This window comes from Zonotrichia albicollis, chromosome 2 (assembly GCF_047830755.1).
Source record: "Zonotrichia albicollis isolate bZonAlb1 chromosome 2, bZonAlb1.hap1, whole genome shotgun sequence".
Taxonomy (NCBI): domain Eukaryota; kingdom Metazoa; phylum Chordata; class Aves; order Passeriformes; family Passerellidae; genus Zonotrichia; species Zonotrichia albicollis.
The window spans coordinates 33,776,991-33,800,026 of NC_133820.1; the positions used below are offsets into that span (position 1 = coordinate 33,776,991).

At 39.3% G+C, this 23,036-nt stretch overlaps 1 protein-coding gene across 3 annotated transcripts in view; it reads right to left on the bottom strand.

Annotated features, from left to right (window-relative positions):
- Positions 1 to 22,159, bottom strand: part of DCBLD2 (discoidin, CUB and LCCL domain containing 2) — a 41,541-nt gene extending 19,382 nt beyond the window's left edge. For 2 of the 3 annotated variants that reach the window (XM_074534707.1, XM_026797465.2), the window contains exons 1-4: positions 21,676 to 22,159; positions 5,574 to 5,801; positions 1,724 to 1,861; positions 502 to 553 (exon numbers count right to left, since the gene is read on the bottom strand). In XM_074534707.1, coding sequence (XP_074390808.1) covers positions 502 to 553; positions 1,724 to 1,861; positions 5,574 to 5,801; positions 21,676 to 22,144 — 887 coding nt within the window. In that variant the 5' untranslated portion in view covers positions 22,145 to 22,159. The remainder of the gene's footprint in view (positions 1 to 501; positions 554 to 1,723; positions 1,862 to 5,573; positions 5,802 to 21,675) is intronic. The other variant, XM_074534706.1, reaches the window with a different exon arrangement.
- Positions 22,160 to 23,036: the final 877 nt, after the last annotated feature.

Sequence of the window (23,036 nt, forward strand, 5' to 3'; positions counted from 1 at the left end):
AAACAGGGAAGGAGACAACAGGAAAACGTTCCCCTTCAGAACGTAGAGCATTCCGTGTCTCCACGGAACCTCATTAATGAGCACCAAACTCTGAAATGGTTCTGCAATTTCTAACACGTGTCATCATTAAATGGTGACATTAGGTAACTGTAGGTAACTGTAATACAAATTTCAGTAATTAAGTTGTGTACCTGCTAAAATGTATTTATAAAAGCAATACTCTTTCTATGAAAATGAGATATTAGCTCCTATGTGTTAGTGCAAATTAACAAGGTTCTACTGTATACTGCATGTAAATAACACAAATGGGAGAGACAGGAGGAGGAAGGAGGAGGGCAAATGTCAAAATTCTTCAGCTCTAACCCCTAATTAGTTTGTGTCTCAAGTTCTCTGGATGGCCAATTTTCAAGCTGCATCAGAATATGTGACAAAGCAAAGTAGAAACACTTAAATTACTTCATTAAAGAGACTGGGAGGAAAAAAGGTAAAAATCAGTCTTACTTGAATTCTGGGTCGGAAAAGTGACTTGCATTGTCTAAACAGGTAATTAAGTCTGGAAAGAAAAAATGTAAGTCAAAAGGGTGAAAAAGACAAAAGGTTGAATATGCTTTTTAAACTGCACGAATACATCCATTTGAGCCTCTGAGGCTTAACAAAGTCTCAGAATGAAAAAACACATTCCTACTAAATTTTCTTGCAACAGATTTTGTATCACAGTAGAACCTTGCTAATTGTCTGAGTAACTGGGAAATCTACTGAGACTATGACTCTAGATAATACTACAAAATTCATTTTCTGTGTAGCTTAATTTTAATTTATAGCTATATTTCAGAGACAAATCTGAAACAGAAACATATGTTCTTTTCATAAAATTAAATTAATAAGATAAAGAGGCCTGTGTTTTCACCATTTAATGGTTCTGCAGTGCTGAACACAAGCACCATAGAGAACAAATGTTAGAATGCTGTGTTACTGGCATTCATGACTGATACCACAAATTTCTTGGTTTTGTCTGCTGTGTATCAACATACAGTCCAAAATACAGAGAGGAAAGCATCAAATACTCTACAAAATTAAAAACTGAGACTCTTTATCTGCTCTTTTTAAAATAACTTCCAGATAGGGTTTTTTGCCTCCTGAGGCAGTTGTTGCTGCTCCTTCATTTCCTTGCAGACCACGTGTTATCACTCACCTTTACAATGAGTGGGAGGAGATGCAAAACAAATGCAGCAGCCTCTTTCAGAGGCTTAGAAGAACCAAAACCAGGGGGAAAAAACCCAAGAAAAAGACAAAAAATTAAGTCCACAGATTATGACATGAAAGTTAAAGGATTACAGGATGCTGCTACTGAAATAAAAATTTCCACGAGGTTAGTCTGTGTAAAATATATACAGTTTGATAAGAAAACTTGTAAGCTATCTGCCACCTTGACTACTATCTGAAAAAATGCATTTTTGTCCTGAATCTGAAGCAGTCCTTTCATTTATAACAGACAACTGACATTTTTCCTCTGCTATTCAAGGTAAGCTTTTTTAACATTTCTTTAGAACTACAGCAACTTTTAGGTAGGCAGTCAAATTTCCTACACAGAGGTATCATGAAGAATGTACTAAATTTTTAGAAGTTAATTTGTAAGAAAGTGGGAGTAAATGAACTGGTTCTGTTTTTACTAGACAGCTCTAATTCTGCCAGCAGAGAAAAATCACCGAATAATTATAAATACCTAATTTGCCAGTGGTTGAATAAGCTGCAAGAAATCCACGTCCAGAAGTGTGAATTCCACTCATGAACTGTACTGTGATTTCATTACTTTTTGAAGTAATTAAACCAACCATTTGAAAGCCAAATCCACAGTATTTTCCTGTGGAGAGAAGGAGGAGAACAAATATTGACCCAAAACAACACATGTAATAAGCATCTTATGCAATTTCCAGCCTCTTATTTCATCTGCAGTGTAGGCTCACATTACTTCTGGTGTATATTCAAAAGCAAATACATGAGAATGATACTAAATAATGCTTAGTAGTCATTTAAAGCAAATGGCAGACTGTGCATTCCACATTTGTTTTGTCACTGTCAAAGGTCTGGTATACCCCAATATCTGCAGATAAATGTGACCTTGTCCCATTCATCTCTAGCCATGCATAACCTCCACACTCAGAGTTTCAAAGAACATGAGGAATCTCACAAGGAAAAGGATCAAGTTAGGACAATGAGAAGCATCTATCAAAGCAAATGAGAAAAAAGTCCTTCTTTTCCCAAAGCTGCTGAAGCATTTCCTCCTCATAGACTCCTCCATGGCTTCTGTCACATACTTTCCCTAATTCTGGACAGCAGCAGGCACAACTCACTGCATTTCAGCAGTATCATACATATATCATATCACAGGTAAGCACCATCAACATAAATTACCAGTTAGCTCACTTTCGATTTTGTCACACCTAAAAAACCTAACTGTGGTATTCACACATTCTTTGAACAGAGAGAGACATAATTCTCTCTCCCAGGATTTTCCTGGGAAGCTGAAAGTCTGTGAGAAAGCTCAGACAAAGAAGAAAAATAGTTCTTATTTTCACTTGCTGCATCTGTTGTATGGCACGTGGGGAATGTGTTATGGAGATTGTTTACCAAAAGGGATTTATTAATTGGACACTGGTGATGGTGTTTTGGATTGACTGACCAGTTAGGTCAAAGCTGTGTCGTGACTGTCTGTAAGGGTCACAGGTTTTTCTTTAGTATAGTATAGTATTAGTGCAGTATGTAGTATAATATAGTATAGCTTAATAAAGCATTTGTTCAGCCTTCTGCAATCATGGAGTCAATGCATGTTACTCCCTGGTCGGGGATCTGCCTGAGACAATACATAACAAAGGTTCTGTACCTGGGTGCTTCTCTTGTCATAAAAAATGAACAAAAATAAAACCATTCAACTGCTGGAGTCCACAGATATTGACAGTATTTGCCCTATGAAGTTCTAGAATTGATACCACATTAATGGATGAATGGCTGTTAAACACGCCCCAGTCAATATGGAATTCTACAGTCCTACTAACTAGAAGCTTTAGTAAAGATACTGACCAGTCAATTAACTTGTTTAGAAAAAATAATCTTCTGTTCTACAGGCTACCATGATCATTCGATATTGTAGAAACCATCTATAACCCTATTTAAGATTCTGCAGTGGATAAGCGAAGTGGATAATCACCAGCAGTAAATGACACTGCCTCTGTTTCAGCTCATCATTCCACTTGCTTTCCTCATAATAAGTATGTTATCATATAGCAGAAATAGCAGAAAAAGAGGCAAGACTCCTTCCTCAAATAAAGGCAAATTACTATACTAATGTAGAGGAAGTGGAGTAACAGAGTCCTCCCGGAATAGTTCTTAACAAATATAATACAAAATAAATAGAAGATGTACGGCAATTTCCTTTAAAAAGTGAACTGCACTCCCAAACACTATCAAAATAATTTTTAAAAATTTAAAAGTTAAAATACAAATTCCTGTCATTATTCAGAGCTTTCTAGATGTTGCTCAGTCAGATTTTTTTTAACAAAGCAAGGGTATCTTCTAATAAAAAAACAAAAAACTTTCTTTTAAAGTTTTGTTTCCAGCCACTGGATCTTGTTACATTAGTGACCATCATGAGACTCCTCTTAAAACCCCTTCTTCAGGCAAATACACAATGCAAGCCATTTAAATCCAGCTTGGATAAACTCTCCAGTGCTGCCTGCCCCATGGACATACAGCCTTTGAAAAACTGTAGAGTGATGCTCTTCATGATTCATAGCACGGCATACTTTTGAGACTACAAATCATTTTTCTAACTCTTCCCTGGCCTCTTGCCTGATTTTTTACAATCTTTTAAAAAGCAAGCACTAGGAATGGACAAAGCATGACGACAGCAACACCTTTGTCAGAAGGTGTGTGCAGAAGATGTAATATTGCTATTTTGTCTGTGCTTACGCATTGAAGGATCCCGAGTGCTTTTGTATAGCTACAATACAGCACGAGAGGAAACTCTCATGTCTTAAATAAGTACATCTGACTGCAGATGCACAGTGATTTGACTGTACTGAAATCTCACAAACTCCTCTAGATCTCACACTAGAGACAAACCCAACACTGAGCATTTGAATCTTCTTTTTATTTCTTTATAAATACTCAACAGGCTTGGAATAAGCACTAGCCCTTAAAAGTTTCATTAGAAACCCTCTCTGTTTATCAATGAACCCACTAACAATTTATTTTTTAATCTAACCAGCCAACTTTTAAGTCATTTTGGGTTAAAAAAGGTATGACCGAATTTCAGATTTTACGTAAAACAAGTATTTTAATGGTAGACCATGTCAACAGTCTTGAATGGAAAAACTTAGGATAAGTCCAGAATTTTCCCAAGAAAATTCAAGTCACTGTTTAATCTCTCCAGTGTCTGTTGCTTCAAACATTAAAAAAACACCCCAAATCTTGCCTCATCTGCATTTGCCACTGTTAACATCACTGTCCTTTGACTTAATAAATTAAGAGCAGAACAACACACACATTTCCCAACATGCTGCGCTGCTCCACGAACAGGCCACAGCTGAAAAGCAAGGGAAACAAATAAAGCAGGAATTTACTTGAACCCATTAAGTCCCTTGTAAAAGCAATAGACTTATCAGAACTTGATATTCCTTGCCATTTAAGGTTTTCAGTGTTTCCTATTTTAGACCAAGTCTGGCTCACCAGCTCCAAACACATACTTATTTTCACACACACTTACCTAGGTAACAGTCGGAAAAGAGGGTTAATAAACCTAACACTCCACTAGTCTCTTTAGAAAAAGACTCAATTTACTGGGATCAGCATTTGATTTGCACAAAAACAGTCTCAGTGAAGTAAACCTTTTTCTCCCTCTCCAAATTAAAGCTTTAGGAAAGAAAATAAAGTTCATCTGCATAATAGCTAATTTTAGAAAAAGAAAAATGACAATTCATTTTCAGTTTTATGCAAAGTAACTGTTAGGGTCTAAACACCCTACATACATCTTGATGTAGATGAGAACATCACACTATTTGAAAAAAAAAAACCCAGACTTCTAGTGGTGAAATTATCCCGAAGAAAACGAAAACGAAAAACATTATCAGAGGATGGAGGATATTTGGGACTATATGCCTTTTGAAGCCTGTCATCCTTTAACACCACCAAGATAAACAGCTCAAATTGGAGTAAATCCATTTAAAAAGAAAGGCCTTTCAGGTAAGATAAAGATAGATAGATAGATAGATAGATAGATAGACAGACAGACAGACAGATAGATATTTGCACCTTTTTTTTTAATTAAGATGCTTCTAGTTTTACAGTTCCCGCTTCACTGTTTACAAGAACTTTGCAATCTACTAGGAAATGTCAAGAGAAAAAAAAACCCACATTGCAGTGGAGCTTCCTTTGAGAATCTCAAGAATCTAAGATTATTACAGGATCTGTGTTGCATTTAGGATGCAGCTGGTGTTAAAAAGTAACAAAAGTAACAAAATACACCTGAGTTCTCTACAAGACAATAGTTCTCAAATACTGACAATTAAAGCTCCTACCTATTTCTGTCCTGTTGGGGCCAATGCCATTATGAACTCTCAGGTAACTGGAATGACAGGAATCGGAGTCATCAATATCAAAATCACCAAACTTGAGCTGAACTCGCTGCCCAGGCTTCACACGGATTTCCCACTCACACACAGTGCTATTGGGAGAGGTCTGGGGGTAGTTTATGGAGGCCAGGGTCCCGCTCTCAGGGCCCAGCACAGTATGTCCACACCCATCACCTAGGAAAGAACAGACAGAAATCAGCTCCCATGTTCATCTTCAAAGCCTCATACCACACCATGCAAACCACATTGTGAGAAAACTCCAAGGTAACTCACACGCAAATGACACAGCAATGGTGACAAATACCACTCAACTACCATTGCCTTTTGCTTAGCTTATCATCACAGGCAACCACAGAACTGCTACAACATCCTCAATGAGATGGAAAGTGATCCATAATGACTTACAAAACAGCATGGACAGTAAAGGAAGTGTCCCTGCTATTTTGTATTTCCTCAATACCTCAGTACAGAAGGAAACAGGTGCTGAAAAGGACACAGAAACTTGACAATAAAACAAGAGCACATTGGTTTTTCTGAGTTACTGTACTCACAACACTATGAAAAAGAAGTACAAAGCCATTGGACAGCAAATAAAATATAGCATATTAAATAAAGCTCTGACTACTACCAAACTGCAAATATGTTGTTTTTTACTGTACCACTATTTTAATCATGCAATTCACTCCTATTTCGAGAACACACTCAATTTTTTTGAATTTTCCTGTGACTCCAACCTGGAGCCTTCTACCTAATATTTGAGTATTAATTTTAAACACCAATAACAGTACTAAAACTAATTTAACAAATGGACAACAATATCACAAATTGTGTATTGTCAACACTAAATTATAAAGAGCAAACTGATAAATTCTATTACTCAACAGCTAGACATGCATTTCACCCGGTATGTAGCACAAAAGGAGCAATTTCTGTGCTGGTTTAGAAATGTGAATGTTCTTAGAGTAATGTTCACAATGCTCAGCATGATTCCTATTGACAGAAATTTGTTGTGACAGTTAAGTGTTTAATATTACACAATAATACATGTAGTTCCTCTACTGAATATGAAAAGGTAAGCTGAGCTTTAGGTCCAAAAACTGTACATACACTTAAAAATTTAACTAAATTTCAAAATTCTTAAATGTATTACATGTAAGGCTGAGTGGAAAACTAAGTCCAATGCACTGAAGCAATGCGGAAAAAACAAACCCCTGTGATTAAGTTAATTAGGTCTGATTAATCTATTTGCAAACACAACTAATTTTTGCTAACAAAAACTATTCTCCTTATAATCTGAGCACATTGAAAGATAGCTGCAGGTTACAAAAGCTAAAGTACTGGTAGTATACACAGAATCATAAATGGATGCAGATGTAAACTGCAGCTGTTTATCTTGCTAGCAGTCTGGAATGAAAATTATACATACTTGGAAAAGTTAACTGGAATATCTGCTTAGTAAAATCAAAACTTGTATTTGTGAAGCTGTTCTTCAGCCATATTTTCAAAAATGCAATTTGCTTTAAAACACTTTGTTCTATCTCATGGCAACTATGATTTCTATTTGGATGACAGCTGATCAATTACTTTTCTAAGTTAGAGTTTTTCTAACACAAGACACCATTGTTCAACATTACAAAGAGATAACCTACACCGCATGTTTTATATATCACTATAATCCTGGTTTCTTTCAAAAGGCATGTTATAAACCAAAGAAAAGTGAAAGCTTTATCATGCAGAGTCTGTATGGCCTTGGTTTATTAGCTACCATGTATTCAAATGTCAGATTTCTAATTAGTCTTAATACGCTAACACTTAACAATAAAAGACTCCTTTTCTAGTAAAATGGCTTTTCACAAGCAAATGCACACACTATAAAGTGCATGGAATTTTTTTACATAAACAACAAAAATCAACAAATACATTCATGGTGATACATGGAATTAGCATTTCAAAACTCTTTATACTGCAGATATAAAAATAATTATCAACACAAGCAGCAGTCAGTTTTAGGCTATGTCCTAAACAAAAGCAATGAGCTGTTAACCAGTTCTGTCCTTTTCCTTTCCTGTGATGGGGTAAGCAATTGCTTATTCATTCACAGATTGAAAATACTGTGCAAATACACTGACACAGTGGCCTTCTGAATATGAAATCATACTAGCATTCACCTGTATGGGCAGATACACTGTTCTGAATGCATTTTAAGAGAAATAAAAATCCTTGCATGAACTATAATGCATAGAAGTTAATTATTTCTCATCTCAATAGGCCTGTTATTGCAATGCAGTCACCACACAAATAGTATTTCTTAAATGTTCATGATGAACAGCACACAGCTTTCTGATGAGAAAAGCAAAAGAACTCCAAAACACATTTAGGTGAGAAAATGCAAATAAAATATTTAAAGTTTTAAAAATTGTGACTTTTCTTTTAAAGACACATCAATAAAAAAAGGACAACATTACCTCTTGTAGTTTGGAACAATGTATTGTTACCCATGGCTAGAGAGAAAAACTTTCTGATTTCCTTCACACAATTTAATGGAAACATCAATCTCAAACCTCCCTTTTGTTGCAGGTTTTCTTAAAAACATGAAAGAAAAAATACTCCTCTATGCATATTAAAGAATCTGCTGTCCAATCATACCAGAAAATCAGGGAAAGGAACAACAGTTGTGCTGAACTGCAGCATCTTGCTATAAAGCAGATTTTTTAAAGTAGCTTACTCTGAATGGACACTTTAAATCTTTTTATTGTATTTCACTTAGGTTAGAAATGCCAGACACTTCATGTCTGAAGAATCTGAAGATTACCATGGCATATACAGTCTGCCAAGGGCAGCAGCATCACACACAAGCTATTTGGAAAATTTTAAAAAGCACAATTCCAGTGAAACTTGCAGATCCGTGAACCCACATCCTGCTGTATTGGTACTATAAAAGGACAGTTCTTGAGCCTCTCTGTGTAACGTGGCGCTTCATCATTTCTACCACACTTCTTTATACATCACTGATGAATTCCAGAGACACACACACACAACCAGCTTCAAGGGAGCAATCTGCAATACTCAGCAATTTCTCCAAGAAAAAGTGCAATTCTTTTCACTATGGCAGCATACAGGACAGTAGCCACTTCATTCATTTCCAAGTCATGAAGTGCCACAGAATCTTTTGCTTCTGTTAACCTGTGAGAGTAGAATATCTAAGAACACACAGAAGACAGACATCAATCCCCTTCTCAATTATTCCTGGATGGGCTGACAACCTGTGTTGTCAGTACACACCTGAACAGGTCTCCTGCTTTCTTTCAGAGTTCTCTGTCACACCACAGGCCTCCCACACTTGCAGGATAGATTAAGTCCTTTGTGGGAGCACCAGGTCACTGTGTGCACGGTGTGCACACATCACACCTGACATGTGGAGGGGCTGTAGATGTGCATCCAATCTCACATGTCCCGGGGACCAAGTTCACAGCAAAAAGGAAAAATTCAGCTCGTCACCAAAACTTGTGTTAGAAACATGGACATCTCTTAAGCAGCTGGCAGAGGAAGGCAGACTGCTGCCATCAGGAGAAGGATCCATCTGTTCTCCAGGCACCTCTGAATGCAGCCTGGATGAACCCTCCTGACAGAGCTCATATGAGCCCTGGGCCATGGCACACTGATGTCTGATGCAACATGCCAATGGCTGAAAACAATTTCTTAGAGCCAAGTTCTTTACATCAACAAAATACAGGAGTCAGACCAACACAAACATAACAAATCCTAAGGATTTTGATAGTTGAAGAAAATGTGGAATTTAATAAAATGAAAGAATACTGAACATGCAGGAGTGGGTGCTAAGTTATTAATACCCACCAAAAAAAAATTAACTATACTCTTTAGTTGTGGAAGTCAACCAGAGCTTTTCCTCCTGGAGAACAGTCACTATTAGTGACCACTAAACTTCTTCTCACTATCAAAACATGTTTAAAATAATTTTTTAGACCAGTGAATACTTTTCCTTTCTTTACTTGGAGAAGAGTGAATGATAAAGACATTAGACAGTTCAATATTATAACCTATAAAGAACAGCCGATGCATATCAAAACACCAATCTCAATTTTAACACATTGCACTAGCTTTTGAACAGACTCAATTTAACCAGAGGGTTTCCTGAGAAGATTTTACATATATAAGCTATTATTTTCTGTATGTTTGAGACTAAATATTGGATGTAATTGAAAGTTTAACTAAACAAAGGTAGAACCAAATCTGTAAGAGTCATGTAAGAAAAAAAGGGTATTTTAAAACATTCGTTTTAACTTCAAATACACAACTCTTTCTGATTCAATGCATTACTATAATTTCCCCTGTTCTGTTCAGCTCCTGTGCTCTGCATTTCCTTACTTTTTCTCAGCATACCACTAAAAGACACGCACATGCTTTTTGCTTTTCTCAGTGTGGGCAAGAAAGTTTACACAGAGACAAAAGAGTTCCATGAATAAGAAACACTGAGGAATTAAATCACAGAGACATCAAAGTCTAAATAGCTTTTTCAAGTACTTTCAAATGCCCTTATTTGCATCCTCCAAACTCACTGCTGTTTCCACCAAATTCCACAGAGTGATGTTTTTCAGGAAGCAATCTGTTCCACTGTCAGAATTAATTTTCTTACCAAGCCAGGAAGCACACAGTCCACTTTGATCTTAATGCCATTTGCTTTCCTCGGTAACACACTGGTTTGGTAATTTCATTCCATTACAGACGTTTCACAACATAAAATAGCCCACACTGTCACAAGCAAGGCCACAGCTCAATAAACACTTGAAAGCACTTTAAATTAGCACAGCCACAGACAAAAGCAAGCCTTGTCTACCTCTCACTTTTGGCCACACGTTCTCACACCCTTCCTGGTACTGGAGGCAAACATTTACGAAACCACATGACCAACCAGAGCAGGGACTTGGCATAAAAATAGCTGTTGGTTTTAACCGAGAGCACTCCCCAAATTTATTTGAGTATGCATATGCAGCAGTGCCTTCCTCGACAGAGGGGTAGGACAGTAGGGGAACACCAGCAACTGCTTCTTTCATCAGCATTGACAACCCATGCTTGCATTTTAAACAATCTTGAACACCAACCAGAGAGGTAGAAACCATCCCAACCCTGAGAAGAGCAGTCACACCAGAGTGGTGCACTGGCTCGAAGAACAAGCTGGCGGCAGAATGTCCCCCAGCCCACTGCCGCCACACAGTGCTGGGTTGCATCAACCCAGCTCTCTGAGGCAGCTCTTGGTGCCACTGCCAATGGCAGGGCAAGAAGTGGACGACAGGTGGAATTATGACTCCCCCAGCTTGGATTGATTTATCTGCTGTAGGGCACCCTTAGACAGTTAATGAAATTATGGGAAAAGGCAGAAACAGGACAAAAGCACAGTAAGCATTTTGTTTTTTAAAATGTTGGCAGCTCAGTGGGGTGACAGGAGAGGGTGAGAGGAGACAGAGGCTGATTCTTGTTTTTACAGCAAAAGTACAAAATTTAATATGTCATTACAACAAAATTTTACTGTTTTTATTTACAATACAGGCCACGTGCTGGGCTAGTGATAATTAGCACTTTATTATTTTAATCTGTACAACCACCTTTACAATCATCCTCTCTGGAACTCCAGTCTTAGCTTTCAGCCCCCGAATTTTACACAAAAGAGTAACACTTAGGAATCCTAAATTTAGCATCCAAAATATGATACCATTTTAAAATAATGATCTAAAATTATTAAGTTGTCAGAGCAGGTAAGATATGTGTTTCCTGTGCTGTGATGTACTAACTAAACTGACAACTACTAAAAGAACAGTAGGGACATCAGCTGTGCAAGACTGTGCTGCAAGACTTTCACTTACTGATGCCATGGAAACTATGTGAGTAAGATCCCAGGGACAGGTATGACTTGCTTAAATAGTATGCTGGCAAAAGGAGCCTACAAGGACAGGCTAGGCACAGCAAAAAGTGATTTACATGAGAAATCTGTAGGAGGACTGTGTGCTCAGTGGTGCATGATGCAGAAGCCCCTCTAATTTGCTGGCTAGGCTGATTCACAATGACAACTCATGCTCTGTGTCTTTGTTTGGCTGGCACATGCAGGTTGCCCACTTCCCAAGACACAGCATTTACTTTACTATCTGCACCAACACGTTCTTAAAAATAAACACTGCTGTGCTTCAGTGCTTTAAGTGCTACAAAACAGAAACAGATTATGAATAAATGAAAAATAACACACAGACGGTCATGCAAAAAACACTGTGACAATAAGCAATGGTCATGGTCAGGATGGGCTTCAAACCTTCTGGAACTTCTTCAAACTCCTCCCCACACTAGGACCACATGAAATTTCACAAGCCTCACATAATTCAACTACGAGGCAAAAATATTGTCCAATCATACTAATAATTCACACGCTAAATTAACACTACACTCAACACCTCCTACTTCCTTTTCCAGTTCATAAATGGCAGCACCATCTCGCCTCTCAGGAGCAGCTGCCCCTCCCCTGCCCCACTCTCTGCTAGTGCTCACTGTACCCCTGTTGGGCTGCAGCCCAGTTCTCAGCCCAGGTTCCCATCCCAGCTGCCCTTTCCTGGGTCAAGGATGGGCATCGCCTAGAAGCCAGTGGAGCCTGAGCAACGCAGGGAATGCAAGGTAAGGAGAGAGAAGAAACAGCAGCAGCCACAGGTAAGAATAGCTTTTGGTACCATGGAATCAACAGAAGTTGTCAGGGAGGAAGCTCCTGGTTTGGGTACCTGAACAAACAAACAAACAAAAAAACCAAACAAACAAAAAAAAATCTGAAAACGCAGTTGTCACTGAAAACCTCAGAACACGGTTGCCATTATTTGCACCCCACAGCTGCACCAAGAAGAGAAACTTTATATATATTTCTAATCCTCTTTAAAGGTTGTCATCCAACTGATGAAACAGTCCCAATCCACATCTGTGCACCAGCAGCTCCTTCTCCTGGTGTAGGTGGCATACAGTATCATCTTGATTTCTAACATTCATTTTCTAATCTAATTTCAAAATTACAGCGGGGACTATTTGGAGTTTCCCCATTTTGAATTACTTGGCTTCATTCTAGCATCATAAAGTTTAATACACAATGTGTTCTAAAAGGCACTTCATTCCTAATTTTGCCCTGTAGATATTCCATTAAAACAAAGATGTTGTCGCACTTCTGACCCTCTATGAATACAATCAATAAAATAAGCATTATGTATTACTGATTAACAAGATTATGAACTAGGAGATAGCAGTAAATTTGAATTTTTAAGTGCCAAGTTTATCATAAAAAGTATAGTGAGAGCATGCAGGAGGTCAGTATGTGAAAACTCAGTCAGTAAAAAGTGTCTGTGAACTTTATACTTCTCCATCAGCTTTGCTGTACCTTCTTCCTAGCAAGAAGGAAATGATGCTTTGTGTAGGAGGACTGGAGAACTTCTCTTTAAAAACATCTCTTTAAAAATGAAGATATAAAGTAATCGAAACGCTTTATTTTAAATTTTCAAATATATTTAGGAAAAAGACAAAAACTGATCATCACTAGACTTAGTACAAAAGTGTTCAAAAACATTCAATTTAATGCATTCCTCTTTCTACCCTTGTGATAATGAGATGCATTTTGACACCTGTACACAATTGCCATAAAATAGAATTTAACAGACAGTTTGGTTTAAGGCTTCTTGGTTTATCACAAAACTCACAGATTTGCAAAAGAAAAACTGAGCACCAGTGGCTTCTTTGCACCACATTGAACAAGGCAAGATGTTTTTCTTCATATTTTAACCATTCTGGAGCCAAGTTAAAATAACCAGATATGGGCTTTAACTGGCTACAGTCCTGCTGAAGATGCAGCAGCTGCCAGCTGTGAAACCCTGTGTGGTCCTGAAGGCAACCATACATGCACAACATACTCAGCATACATGCTATAGCTCTGTAGTGCACTATCCTTTCAGAGGCTAAAGCTCTGAACTCTGAGGAGTAACCATGCAAAACTGCACCACTAATTCTTCTTTCCACTCAAGATCCTGAGGATCTTCCACCTGCCTCATTCCTGTAAGGTTTCTCTCCAGAAAAACCTCCATGTTTACATGCAAATAGCTATACAAGTGGCTTGTCTTGCCAAGTCTAATTAAAACACTTTACACATTCTATTTTTGCATTTTTAATTTTGTATCGGGGTAAAACTAAAGAGAGATGTGACACAACTGCTAAAACGGTTCATTGTTATCCTTCAACATCGAGAGCAGCAACTGGCACTGAAACAGGTACTCCTTCTACCCCAAACTGCAAGAATTTGCAATTAAGAGACCTGAAAAGATTTCCTCTTTGCAGTTAAGCAACATTTGAGGTCTTATGATGGCCCGATCTAAGTTTAGGAAAATCACAAACGGATCGCTGAAGAGGAGGAGAGAAGGGTACTTAGGGATGAAAATTAATTATCCTCTTGCACATCTGGAATAATTTTACAGAATATGTATACACAAATCTTGATTAAATGCCAGGTCACAATAAACAGTACTAGTGTGATGACTGACAGCATCACTCTGGGAAGTGTTTACACCATTCTCCTGTTTAGAAACCATGACAGAAGAACTATCTGCTCACAACCATTCTCAGAAGCATGTCAAGCTTTTCAAGTTCCCTTTTCCACCATTAGCAGTATTCACAAAGATACCTCATATTATTACCTCTGACAGCAATTAAAGTAAGGAAACAAGAAAATGAGAGGAGTTGCTTTAAACAAGTGGTTCTATCAGTAAAACCATTTTGGGGGAAAAAATTTAAAGGAGAATCCACGTGACCTCATGCACAATCCATCAAATTCCTGCAAGACTGACAAGCCAAAGATGAGTAGCTGGAAAGAATTGTCATTCTGATGGAATATTCCAATCCTAGATAATAAAACCTCTTCCTTGAGCTAAAAGTATATTTAGAAAACTTGAACATCTGGGAGGGAGATTTAGAGGGGGGATTAACTAGTGAAGAAGTGAAGTGGAAAAGGGAGTGCTCAATAAAGCATATAGATTGTCTGACCATTGATTTTATTTCCACTTTTCAGCCCATAAATGATGCATGATCTATGGAATGTGGTTAATAAGGCAGTCCCCTGTGATTTGTTGAATTGGGTTTTTACATAATGAAGAATGTTAAAACATTATACACTAATTTAAAACTTTTACTGAACAATGAAAAATGTTAACAGAATCAAATATTCCCACATAGAAAATAAAAAACCTTTGGTTTTTTTTCTTTAATACTATAATTAACAAAACCACTGTAATACATTTTTGCCAATGAAAGAGAAACTATGGCATAAAGAAAATGCCAGAGAAATATTAAAAAGGAAAAAGAAGCATTGAAGAACTACACAAATAAAAAATCTCTAGACACTTTCAAAAAGAAAAAAGCATCAAGTTTGAGCCTGTGTGATCCTAATTTATAAGTAATTTTGCACAATGATGGTTTCATAATGTACTGAAGCACAGAAAGGGCTTTGAAAGTTTGTACACCTTGAGTACTTAAATTTGGCTAGTCACTATTCTAACTAAGGGAAATTCAGGAAGTTGCATAAAATTTCTTTCCAGAAAGTTTTCAGACTTGAGCAAAGGCATCCTGAAAAAGACTTTTTAACTATTTCTAAAGCTACCATGCTTTAAACACCTGGAGAAGAAAACAAATAAAATACAAAAACAACCCCCCATCCCCACCCTATCTGCTTCTAAGACATTCTTAAAAAAACATCTACTGGTATTGCTAGGAATGACACAACTGAGCTCACCAACTTGGTTTGAGCTCACCAACTTGGTTTGGCTTCCACAACATTGACTAATGTGATAGCAATGTACACAACCATCGCAGCCGTGGTGCAGAACTGGGACCTCCTAACTGTGACACCACTCAAAAGCAAGAGGCGTTGGGATACTCACAGGACAGAAGTTAGCATTTTCAGTAAGGTATTGAGAACAGAGTATATTTACATATATCTTAAGATAGAGAATATAACAGAGTATATATATATTTATATTAATATCAGCAGTCAATTAACTGTAGGGAAATAATGATTACCTGAATCACAATGCACAACATCTCTTGTAGAGAGACAGGGACCAGGTCAATGCATCCTCCTCACATCAGCAAACACCAAAAACAAGCATGCCTGACATGTACATAGTCAGCCCTCGTTTACACATTTTCTGCTTCCAGCAATCCTTTTTCTTCTAAAGAATGTACTTTTTTAGAAGCAACTGCCATAGGCTGCTAAGAATCCTTGCACTTCTAATGGTTCGTGGACTTGCATTTCACATTGCTACTGCAAACATATTCCAGTTGTTTTATAGCTAGAGAGGTCACCTCAAATCAGTCTCACCGCAAACTTGCAACAAAATATGAGTTGTCACTTACTGCAAAGATGAACATTTATATGCTTGATTTTCAGGATGCAACTAAACACACCAAAATCAAAGAGACAACTAATCAATGAGCTTCACCAGTATCTACCAGTTGTGCTGGTTCAACCGTACAGACTGCTAACTCAATGAAAATTATTTTTATTTTGATATTGACAGAGAAAAAAAGCATATAACCCAAACAGAAGCGAAAACTCCAAACACAGAGATTTTGAAGAAATGCCAACAGGAAGCATGCAAATGCCATAAGCAGTACCAACTGACTGTGTTACAATTCCATGATCCAATTGATTGAAATTGGGATATCTAAACAAGTACAAATATCTGCTTTAATTTAATTTTTGCAGAGTTAGTAACCATAGAGAAATGTTATCCTCTTTCAACTCTTCACCAAATGAAACTAAGAGGGCATGCAGGGAAACACCAGAAGTTACATGCTAGAAAAGAAAGCATAGGTTAAACGCTTTTTACCCATTCAAGGGCTGGTGTTCAGGTTTTTGATTTTTTTGCATGCACTAGACAAAAAAAATGCATCAACCAGAAACCATTTTCAAAATCTGTCTTATTCTGTGGTCCAAAGGTCAAGTCACTATCAAATTTTCAGGTATATTTTTTGTTTCAAATAAAAATCGTTCAGTTATAAAGCAACAAGCTCAAACCGACTACAAATAGCACAACTCAAGCTGTTTGCCTCCAGTAACGGATGGCAAAGGATGCTGTTTAGCAAAATTTGGTATTTCATTACTGCATTAATGAACAAGCTTCACAGATAACAATCCACCATTCTGTATAAAAAAATCCCAGGACTAAAAATTCTGTCTTAATACTAAGTTACCACATGGCCTTCTACATCAGTATTATTTCTGCTCTCCCTCTCCACCTCTCCGAACTTCAGTTTAGTAACAAATCCACACTCTGTGCTTGGACAGTGGTTTCAACTACACTGTTTTAAATGAAAGGATGCTGAATGTTCCATAATATTTGATTTAGAGAAATTAATCTAACAGCAACTCAGTCAGAAAATGCAGGAGGGAAGGAAATACTTTGATTACAAAACAAATTCCAGGTTTTCCCAAAGCACAGGGTGCAGTTATAAAAGAGGGGGTGACAAACAACAGGTTTTTTTAAAGCCTTTCAAAATATGAATAAAATAACCAATATAGAAACATTTCACAATATGCAGAGCAGCAATTCCAACAAGGATTGCATTTGAACTGCTGACTATCTGACATATAAAAAAGCTGATGCATTCAAGGCAGCCCTTAACCAGTTGATGACTTAAACTACACAGAGCAGCAGTGATCGCATTAAAAACCTAATGCATCATTTCCCACAGCATAAAGCAGGCTGTCAGAATTGCAGAGAAATGAGATATTTATTTTTCTGTTATATTAATAACGTAAGAAAACACTCCTGAAAACCTTGAAAGCTGAACATCTCCATCCAGTAGCAGGAAAATAATTTGCTAGAAGGTCACTGGCTTGAGATGCACACAGTAACAGCATACAAGCTTCTGAAAGAACACTTACACTGCTTTTTTAACACCAGCTCAGATGCTTGATTTTTATAGCCACAGACATATAGTTATATATATAAAATCAACATGCACTATACTGCTTATATCCAAACTGCAGAACGTTCTCCTGAGCATGAGAGCTACAAAGGGTACTTACACAAAAGGGTGATTCCTGCATTCTTTACAGTAACTAGGCTAGCATGACCTCAACAGGCTTCCAGATGAGCTGGGCTGAACCAAGCCAGTACTGAGAGGCACCCTCCCAAAAAAGATGCTCTGCAGAACACATGGGTGCACGTTTTGCCCACCAGATTCCCACATTTACTTCAAATAAGGCTCATTAACTGAAGGGGGGAAAAATAATGTTACTGAGATTCTTGTTTTCAAGAGCAAAGAATATCCACTCTTGTTAGGTCTATACTTCCAGTACCGGCTTACTTCCCTTCAGGAAGTGCATTCCCCCACAAAATTCTTTACAGCACTGTTCCTCCTCTCTAAATCCATCTTCTAAGTGCAATGCTGGGAAGTTAAAAAAGAGCATCAGAAAACCTGAAAAAGCCTACTGTAACTTTGAGCCCTGGTCTTGAAAAAATTCTTCCATACTTCTCAACACAGGGATGAAAGGGATTTGGGTCAGCAGTCCTGCCTAAATGGTGAATCCTCAGACTGCACAACTGCATCTTCAAAACATTTTGCACTCTTAAGTAAAACTGTCCCATTAAAAAAGCGAAACAGTTCATTAGAGCACTGGCATCCTCCTCATAAAACACTTAATCTGATGTTAATTTGAGGGACAATAAATCTGCTTAAAGGAATCAGCTTCAGAATAAAGCTAGGGAATCAGCTTCAGAATAAAAGGCCCCTTCTAACTTTAGGCATTTTTTCCCATTATATAGGTACACTGGTATCCACTAGGAATCCCAACAGATGGGTACCAAACTAATTTGTGTGGTAACCAAGTTCTTACTCTACAGACCCTACAAGCTTCATATCTTCAGAATTACTGACACGTTATTCAACTTCTACTTTGATGAAAGCTAAGCAGCCATTCCTCCTCTAGCTGTGTTTCTCTAAATTTAAAAAAAAAAGTTAATGAACAGACTGTACCAAATTTATGTCAAGACCTAAACATCTGCTAAGAACACTTTCTCAGAATTCAATCCACAAAGAGCAGCAAGCTTATGTGCTGACTTGCTTTTATTCACACCTGCTTAATTACAAGAAAAACAAAAAAAATGCTCTAAGTACTTTTCAAATATCAATTTCCTTGCAACCAGAATCAAGAATCACTACACAACTGTTTCAAAAATCACAAGAGCTGACTTGCACAGCCATCAGCTAGACAGTCCCCAAGGCACAAGATTATGAAATACAGCACAAGGCACTTTTGAAGGTGTTAGAGCTAATACAAAATGCTCAGTTTTCGAAGATAGCAACACACTCAAGTTCAAGTCCTTGAACAAGGAATTCTGAATTACATAAATAATGATTTTAATGATAGACTGAAAAAATTTCACTTGAATCCTACAAGATAATACAGTGGGCTAGTGTGAAAAACATATATTCACCACAGCAATGCCTGCACTTTTTCATTTCTCAGTTTGCTGCTGTCTGGAAGGAGAGGAGCACCATTTGACCCAATATTAAAAACAAGTTTCATGTTGACCAAAATAATGCTATTTTTACATCAGTTCACACCAGAAAGGTGCTCTGCAGAAAAGCATGTGAGAAATGAAAACACTATCTTCAGAAAAAGATTTAAATACCATGTCTAATGTGATGCTTAGAGCTGCTGAACAGTAGAAAAGAAAATGAACAATTACTTACTAACAGAAGATCAGCCTTGCTAAGGTAATGAATGAAGCTAGGTTCCTACATAGTATCACTCACTGTACTTTTATAAAAGAAAAGCAATTTTAATTGTGGAATTTCCCAATACTTGGTTACTTTCATTGTCAATCAAGATATTCTCTTAGAAGCCTGATCACATATTTAATGCCCTAATTGAGTAGTAACTTTGTGCAGACCTTCAAGAGCTAGACAGCAGCTTCATTTCTATATGGGATTCCTTACCCAAATTGGAATTATGCCAGTATTTAGAGATACAGGACATGGGCTCTCCAACCTTCTGTAGAATAAGATAAATGAAAATATTTTGGCAAGGAAACAGTCCCTCACCAGCAGAACCCTTCTTCGAAACTCTAGCAGTTTCTCATATTGAAGCATTGAATTCAACAATACCAGAGTCCCCCACCTTACAACAAGCTCCGCTTTTGCTAGCAAATAAAATGAGGCTTGTCAATAGAAAAGTTCCCCTCCTACTCAAAAGTGAAACTTCTAAGCTAACTTTAAGCATTAACACTGCAACTTGAAGCTCTTCAGCAGTTACCCGAAGTACAGAAAGATGAAGTCTGACACATACCTAAAAGCCTGCTGTCCTCGCAAGCTCCTTTTCTTGCTGCATGGTCCCACCCCCTCTAACACATCCCTGACTAATCAGTGAGCCAGTTTGATTCAATCATCTGCACATAAATTATGACTCTTCCCTACCCCTACAGCTATTTCAGTCTTCTCCTAGAATAACAAACTCAGTCTGCTTATCAAAAGGTCACACAAGTGTCAGGTCAGCACAAGCATGATGCTCCTACACGATGAACGAACACTTTGCTGCTGCTTGTCTCATCCAGCAGCTACCTTCAAAAGACAGGCTATTAAAACAGTCCAATTTCCTCTCAAAAGCAAATGGGTCTTCTCCAGCTCCATTATAAATTACAGGAAAACAAACTCAGCTGTGTCAAATGCTTATTAGCATTTGTTTTGTAGGTGTATAGGAACATAAATGCAATCATCTGGAAATAAGAGGAAAAGGTCCACACAACTACCTTGCTCCATGGATGCAACACTGAGCTTCTCCCATTCAATTAATTAATTTTAATTAACTAAATGTTTAATTTAGATGCATAAACAGTAAAGTGCATATAGTTCCTATTTTCTTTGTGCATTTAAATGCAGCATTTCTGATATTCAACCATATTTCCATCTCTGAGACAGAAAGAAAAAGTTATGTGCCAAAACAGTTTCTGAGGAGATCCGTTTCTGAAACGATGCAAGACCAGTGCAAAAATCAAGTGGAATTGACAACCACAAACCTGATCTTCCCAAACCCAGAAGTGAGTTTCAAGCTGCTGTTAAAACACTCACTCCCACCACTATGTCCCAAGCACATGATCGAAGTGACAGTCACAGTGGCATCCTCTGATCTTCTGCCATGAAGTGACCAAATTGGGCCTTGTAATTTTTACAGTGCTAAAGCCTGGTCATTAATTCCAACCGAGGAGAAATCTCGTCGATTTCTCTAGACAAAAAACCCCCAAACTAAAACAAACAAACAAAAAACCAAAACAAACAAAAAAAAAACCAAACCCCCCCAAACAAAAACAAACCCACAAAAAAAACCCACAAAACTCCCACCAAAAAAACCAACAAAACAACAACAAAAAACCAAGCAAACAAAAGAACCCGAACCAACCAAAAAAAAAAACCCCAAAACCAAGCCAAAATAGCAAAACCCAACAACGCCTACTACTCTATCACACGTTTCTCTCCTATATACTTTGCATTTTCTTGGGCGAGCGTAAGTTTCTTTTCACAACAAGCAGAATCTTTCCTTTATCCGCCTCCTCGCTCACACCGAACACTCCACAGCCGGCAGAGAGGGTCACCCGCGGGCCGGGCGTGCCAACCCCACACAAACCCTGTCCTGCCCCAGTGCCCGGAGCTGCCTCCACAGCCCCAGCTCTCCTCCGAGCCGCGGTCACGCCCCGCCCAGGTAAAGCCCTCCTTCCGCCAGCTTCCCGTGGCAGTGCCGGAGCGGGCAGGAAAAAAATGTTTCTTGTTTAGTTTTGGTTTTGTTTTTTTGTTTCAAAACAGGGCTCTTCTCTCGCCCTTTGTGGGCCAGGCCGGGGACAGGTTCGGCGTGAAGAGCCACATGCCGAGAGGCGCCCCCTCCCAGCAGCAGAGCCCCGGAGGACTGTTTTTCCCTCCCCCGGCCGCCATAGCTGAGGGGCTCGCCCGCCGCCGCGCTCGCACCCACCTTTCTGCGCCTCGGTGCCCAGCAGCAATAGCAGAAGGAGGAGGCTAGGGCGGAGCAGCAAGGCCGCCCGCCGGGTCCCCGCAGGGAGCGGCCGCCCCGGGCTCACCATGTCCCGCGGCGTAGCCGGCGCGCCCAGCTGTCCCAGGGCATCGCGGACTGCGGGGCGGCCGCCCTGGACTGCGTCTGAGCGCTGCGCTCCCGCCAGCCCGCCCGTCCCCTGCGGCCGCCCAACCGCTTCCGGGGGCGCACGGGACCGCCCCCCTTCCTGCCGCCCCCTCCGCCCCACACGGCCGGGCCTAGGCGCCGCGGAGCCCCAGGCGGCGGCGGCGGCAGCGGCGCAGCCCCGCCGAGCCTGGGGCCCTTTCCGCTCCCGCCCTGAGCCGCGCCCTCCCGGGCCGCTTGCGCGGGGCTTAGGGCCCCAGACCGAGTCCCAGGGACCCAGCGCCTGAATTCCCTCTCTGTTCCACATCCGACCTCCTCTGCTAGCTGGCTACGAATATTTCACTTTTTTGAGCTTTTTTCCCATCTAGAAGTAGAGATTAAGACAAAATTTCTGGGGAAAACTCAAACAAAAGCCCTTGGAAACACGGGTATTGCTGTTGTGAAAGGATAATCATGGTGCTCCACACGCTAACGTGAATTCAGCTCTAGATGTGGGAGGGCTTGGCTGTGAGCCATTGCAGCTTTAGCCCTTGTCCCCCAGCTTTTGAGCACACACCGGTGTGATTGGAGAGCTTTCCAGCTGTTGCACTGTAGGACTTTAGGACGAAATTGTTCTCCACTTCTCCCAAACAGCTCTACGTCACAGATACTGGTTCCTGGCTAGAAGTGTCCAGTGCTGGCCCCACCAAAATGGCAGGAAATCGTCTCAGGAGCCTGTTTTACCCAATCCACAGAGTTGCTTGAAGAAGTATTTTGATTATATTTAGTAATTGTTTTAACATTACTATTCCTTATTAAGATGCTGAAAACTTAACTGAAATAAACAGGGCCAGGAGACTTCTTCTCCTTTCTAAAGCCTTTATTAAAAGTGATCAGCTCAGGATTGGGCAGCTTGGCAGGGCTGCAGTCCCTGTCGCGTCTCCCAGGGCAACTCAGAGAAGAAGAATATGCGCAGCTCTATCCACTAGGGGCAGAGCCGGGGGATCCAGGCCTTGTGGGAGCCTTTAGGGCGTGATGTCCCCGTCAGATGTTGCTTTCTCAGCGCGGTCCCCCTCAGTCTCAGTGCTGGGGATGACTCCCATGGTCAGTGCGAGAGGGACTCCGCATCTCTGCAGGCTCAGCACTTGGCTCCTCACGTCCGGACATCACTTTAGTCTCTCAACTCTTATTTGGCTCGTTGTTTTTGGGGTTTTCGCTGT